General features: G+C 32.5%; 1 protein-coding gene across 1 annotated transcript; it reads right to left on the bottom strand.

The window, feature by feature from the left end:
- Positions 1 to 333: 333 nt before the first annotated feature.
- On the bottom strand, positions 334 to 4,741 carry LOC139891210 (lysine--tRNA ligase, cytoplasmic-like). The gene is made up of 16 exons (XM_071874162.1): positions 4,647 to 4,741; positions 4,159 to 4,212; positions 3,776 to 3,938; positions 3,583 to 3,679; positions 3,290 to 3,375; positions 2,904 to 3,058; positions 2,700 to 2,762; positions 2,428 to 2,553; positions 2,021 to 2,303; positions 1,740 to 1,836; positions 1,479 to 1,635; positions 1,235 to 1,378; positions 1,085 to 1,153; positions 844 to 987; positions 692 to 746; positions 334 to 528 (listed from the first exon to the last, which is right to left on the bottom strand). Exons 2-16 carry the CDS (start codon positions 4,201 to 4,203, stop codon positions 377 to 379), a joined length of 1,836 nt encoding a protein of 611 aa, XP_071730263.1. The 5' UTR covers positions 4,204 to 4,212; positions 4,647 to 4,741; the 3' UTR covers positions 334 to 376.
- Between the last annotated feature and the right edge of the window lie 965 nt (positions 4,742 to 5,706).

Genomic DNA, 5,706 nt, shown 5'->3' on the forward strand with positions numbered 1-5,706 from the left:
TTTAAGAAAAAGTGATTTTTCAATACTATATTTGTCCATTAGTTCCAGTCGTATATTAACAATTCATGAGGTTAATGGATTGGCAAGTCTCTACATAGAGTGTCAACTTTAAGGATCCGTTGAATATGTCGAGAGTTCGATCTTAGTCAAACATCTAATAATATGTTTCCGGCCAGCTTAATTTAATTTCTATGATCCTTCTCTATTATGATTATTATTCCTTAGATATGTTTTTTTATTAGTGTCTAAAACTCATTTGTTTTGACAGTGAGTTGTGTTATTGCTTGTATAGTGCATAATAGGGCTGTGCTTCTTATGTAATAAAACTAATATATCAATCTAATAAAAAAATATTCGTCCATCAACATCGATTTATTCAACCACCATAATAACTAAAACAAAACCATGTAAATAACATAAAACAAAGAAGAAGAAGAATTTTATGTTGTGCATTCTTCGCCGCTTCCAGCTGCTTCTCTAGATCCGCATTCTTCTCCAAAAGATCATCATACGAAAGATTACCACCTGCTGCCAATATTACATCAAGTGAACACATATATCATTCAAAATATCAAATCGAATCAACCTAATTAATTACATATTTAAGTTCTCGATTGATCAAAGCTATTCATCTCATATTTTTCTTAATAATAAAAACTGATGCAAACAAAAGATGTTCCAGAAAATGTACCTTTGACAGTGGCTTCCTCATTGACTGGTTTCATGGCTGGGAAAAGTATAACTTCCTGTTTGCCCAAAAAATTGATTAAGATTAGGGGGGGTCCAAAACAAGTCTCTAAACATAGAGTAACCTAATTAACTAAAAATAGGTTTATAAGATACCTTGATGTTGAGTGAATCGGTGAGCAACATTGTAAGCCTATCTATACCCAAACCCCAACCACCAGTTGGTGGTAAGCCATATTCAAGTGCCGTACAAAACGACTCATCCATAGCCATTGCTTCAACATCCCCTGATTGTCTATCCTGAAACGTTTGACCGTGGTAAAACAGGGTAAATCCACAATCTATCATTTATAATTTAAAATATCATTATCATTTATAAATGTTAGTTGTGTGGTACCTTTAGTTGATCAGCAAAACGCTGCCGTTGTACCACTGGATCATTCAGTTCGGTGTATGCATTAGCAACCTGAGGATAATATTGGAACATCAATTAATCAATAGATTTATCTATTTATAAAACTAAAAAAATAAAAATAAAAATAAATACCTCATGCTTGTTAATAAACAATTCAAAGCGTTCAGTTAAGCCTGGTTTATCACGATGCGACTTTGCGAGTGGACTCATTATCTCAGGATGGTTGATTATAAAAGCAGGATTAACACATTGTTCCTCTAAAAAGTGTCCCACAAGCTGCAGACACACACAAATTAAATGAAATTATTTATTATAAACTCGGATCGTACATGGAGTGTGTTCAGATAGTTAGTGATCATAGACAAAAAATGATTACTTTGTCCAACAAGCGTGCGGTGGTTTGAGGCGGAGGACATTGGATGTCAAACCTTGCGCACGCATCAGCAAGATATTTGTTGGCCTCATCACTCGCAAGGTCTTTTGGTATGCAAAGATTTGCTGCCTGCTCCAACCCTTCAATCATTTCAATCCGTCTACAAACAAACCCATTTTAATCAAGTTATTAGCACAAAACTAGAGCAACAAAAACATGAGAGAGCTGAAATTAGATTTGCAAGGTAGTTAGTATGAAAATTACCTGAAAGGAGGAGTAAAGTCAATTTCAATGGCGTCATTATCGTAACCATTAGCATGATATTTTATTATGTAACCGCCCGTCAGCTCTTTCACCATCCCTGTTTCCATGTTTTTTGAAAATATTATATTACTTTATATAACATATAATACCCCATATTTATACAATTTTGATATATATTTATATATATATATATATATATATATATATATATATATATATATATATATATATATATATATATATATAGAGAGAGAGAGAGAGAGTCAAATTTAAAGACTTACCACTCAACATTTGTTCAGTTATCTCCATGAGGTCATAATAGTCAGCATAGGCCATATAGAATTCACACGTCGTGAACTCGGGATTGTGACTCATGTCAATTCCCTCGTTCCTGAATTGCCTCCCGATTTCAAATACACGCTCAAATCCTCCGACCACAAGCTTCTTTAAGTTAAGCTCGGGTGAAATCCGTAAAAATAGTCTCAAGTTTAGGTCATTGTGATGAGTCACAAACGGACGTGCAGCTGCTCCACCAGCAACCGTGTTCATCATTGGAGTTTCAACCTAAACATTGGAGTCACACATACCAAAAGAGAAAATAAATTGTTTAAGAAATAATCCAATCCAATTCCATAGTTATGAACTTATGGTAATGAATTAAATATTGGTTGGTTATTATCAAGTTTACCTCCAAAAAATGCATATTTTTGAGAAAACTTCTTATATAAATTACGATCTTTTCTCGTGTCAGAAATATAGCCCTGATATCAGGGTTTATCATCAGATCTAGATAGGGTTGACGATATCGAGTTTCCTACAACAAATGAATGCACAGACTGGATTATTAAGAGTTAAAGCTAAACACATAGAAGTAGCAAAACAGGAGTTGGATTAAGTGATTAATTAAAAAGCATGCATGCATGCAACGGTAGTTAGTTGATACTAATATGGAATAACTACCTGATCTTTTAAAGCATAAGTATTAGGATTTCTACCAGTTCCTGGAGTCCAAACTTCAATTTCCTGTAGAGAATGAATTCAAAACAGAATCACTAAAAAAAACCCAAAACAACATCAAACATTTCATTGGGAAAAAATAATAATCTAATTTAATAGTTATGGCAATGAACTAATTAATCATGGCGTTATTAGTTAATGTATCACCTTTGCATCAGCATTATTGTCCTCTTCTTCTTCCTTTGCATTAGTGTTTTTCTTTGCTTTCATTTTCGTTTTTTGCATTGGCATCATATGAAGACAGGGTGATAAAATCGTGAACGATTTGGGAAAAATACTCAGCTCACCCTTTTTGCTTTTTCCTGCAACAAACAAAATACTGATCAGCATAAAAAATTTAAATGGAAAATACACAACAGTCCTGAACAAGGTGAAATAGTATTAAAAAAGTCCCACTATTAAAAAACAAAAAAAATTGGGGAAAAAACATCCTAACCTAAAAAAACCAATAGCTTCATCCATCATTCCGAAGAGCATCGATCAATCAATCAATGAAATAAATTAAGAAGTTGCAAATTTAAAATTTCACACACCTGGGAACCCGACAATACCAACATGATGTCCACGCTTAACGGCATCATGGAGCTTAGAGAATTCAGCTTTGTCCAAACCTGATGACCTGTAAGCTCATAAATAAATATGTTAGCAAGTGTATATTTCTGCAAGACCACTCAAAGATCGAGAGTGTATTTACGAGTTCTCGTTTAAGGAATTAATGTTACTCTACATGTGTGAATTTAAATTAATGGTTGAATATCATTTTTTAAGTAAAATTCTCCACAAGCAGTTAGCAATAAAGATATATTACACTATTACGGCTACGTACCTTATATCGGCCATAAGTTGCACTTTTCCACCACAGCCACCATGTAAGTCATAAAAGAACAGTTTCGATGATGAAAACCTTTTGGACATTATTCGCCCTATCAAGATCGAGTTCAAATATCAACATTTAAAAAAAAAAAATGTCATAATAATTAACATTAGAGATCAATTACCAAAAGTTGCTAGCTACTCACCAGCCAAAGATACTTCCACATCCTCTAGATGCTCCCCGTTTTCTAAATTGCCGTATTGCTCTAAGTATTCGCGAATCGACGTTGAGACTTGAAAGTTGGGATATGGATTTAGCCCAGCTTCCTTCTGATCAGCACATTCTTTCATCCGATTCTCAAAATATTGCTGCAACAAAACAAAAATTAACATGATAATTAATCATTTATAGTTTACTAACAAGTTTATATTAGTACTGAAATTTCCGGCCACTTTATATAAGTTAATCCTCCATATATCACACTAAAATTTAAATGCTGTGAGCCCATGTGCTTAATTAGGTCAACATAACATATGACAAACAGCTTTTTTTATATGTATAATATAAATAAATAAATAGAAAATGTACCGTTGGATCCATGCCTTCAACGTTGTGAACAGATGTTGGTGCCATAGCAGCAGCCTGAAAAGTAGATATGATACAATCATGATGATACTTAGGTCTAAAAAAAAAAAAAAAAAAAAAAAATCCTAAAAAATTTACAATGACGCAACCGGCACAAGATAATGTTATTTCATAATCGTACCTAAAAGTTGATGATGTAGCATTTACACAGAAATAAAAATCCTACTATTTTTTTTATAAAATCATTCATTCAATAATTATGAATCAAAACAGATTAAATTCACCTTTTTCACAATCGTACCTAAAAATTGTGGTGTGTTGCTTGTAGTGAAGGGAGTTTGGTGTCGTTTTACTTAATGTTGTGTAGTTGGGAGAGTCGTTTTGTGTCTTTGTATTTTCTAAATTCTTGCTAGTTTGCTTTAATTTAATGCAATTCTTGCCTTTGAAAAGATTAAAAAAATAAATAAATAAATACGGAGTAATATTAATACCTCTTTCACCTTCAGTCTCTGTTCCGTTCCTTTTGATATTGTTCGACGGTTTCGAAAAGAAATTGGGGTTTCTAAAAGTGAACCTTTAGTATTTATTTATAATATAATTATAATTATAATATAATGAAACGTCGGAATCGGAATTAGGGTAAATATATAGGGAATATAGGGAATTTGCGATTAAAGTATATTTATATTTTCTTCCTTATATATATGAGTGATCAGATTTAGATGCTTCGACATCAACTAGCGAATCACAGTTATTAAGGACCAAATATTTGTGCCCAAGCCAAATTAATAATGGGATCCTTGCATAACACGTTCTGTAAATTAAGTTAATAACTAGATAATTAATAAAAAAAATAATAGGAGTATTAGATAAAAGAGTGATCCGATGCTTCACCCCCAAAAAGGTATGTTTAGGACACAATTAAACTATGCACTCTCTAATTTATTGTTTAATACTCCGTATTCCAATTTTAGATTTCTTAAATTAATTGTTCACTTTCATAAATAGAAAAAAATAAAAAGTTTAAGTTTTATTATGCTCTTAATGTATGTGGATATGATTAAAAAAGGAAAAAAAAAATTAAAGGTAAAACTGAAAAGTTGAAAGACTTGGTTCACGTCATGGTGAATTTAGTAGATCGCGATTGATGTTGTAGTAATGGAACGTGATCATGTGTTGTGAATTGTTGAGGCGTTGATGCTGAAAGACTTACATTTTTCGTATGTGGCGCGGATCACGGGGGCGTGATTCGTTATAAGTGGGAGAGATTTGTATCGACCCGAAATTTTAAGTATTATTTTATTAATTTTTATATTAATTTAATAATAACAGGAGCGACCGGGATGTTTCAAGAGGTTAATAAATGGAGAAAAATATTATTTTTTAATAATACTACTTTTGTAGGTGTCGGAAGTTAAAAACGTTAAGTCATGGGATTACCGCTAGTTTTTCGTTAGTAAAAGGACCATGGATGCAAGAAAATGACCTAAGGTGTAAAGCTGAAGTTGGGCAGGGGTAAAATGATAATTTTTGGCTTATATTAAATAGCAA

This window comes from Rutidosis leptorrhynchoides, chromosome 2 (assembly GCF_046630445.1).
Source record: "Rutidosis leptorrhynchoides isolate AG116_Rl617_1_P2 chromosome 2, CSIRO_AGI_Rlap_v1, whole genome shotgun sequence".
Taxonomy (NCBI): domain Eukaryota; kingdom Viridiplantae; phylum Streptophyta; class Magnoliopsida; order Asterales; family Asteraceae; genus Rutidosis; species Rutidosis leptorrhynchoides.

Bases quoted from the DNA above. Each gene is read 5' to 3' on its own strand.
- LOC139891210 (XM_071874162.1), bottom strand. From the start codon at position 4,203: ATGGCACCAACATCTGTTCACAACGTTGAAGGCATGGATCCAACG. The intron at 3,376-3,582 runs GTACGTAGCCGT...ATGAGCTTACAG, and splicing joins CAACTTATGGCCGATATAAG to GTCATCAGGTTTGGACAAAG. The intron at 3,059-3,289 runs GTGTGTGAAATT...TGTTTGTTGCAG, and splicing joins TGGTATTGTCGGGTTCCCAG to GAAAAAGCAAAAAGGGTGAG.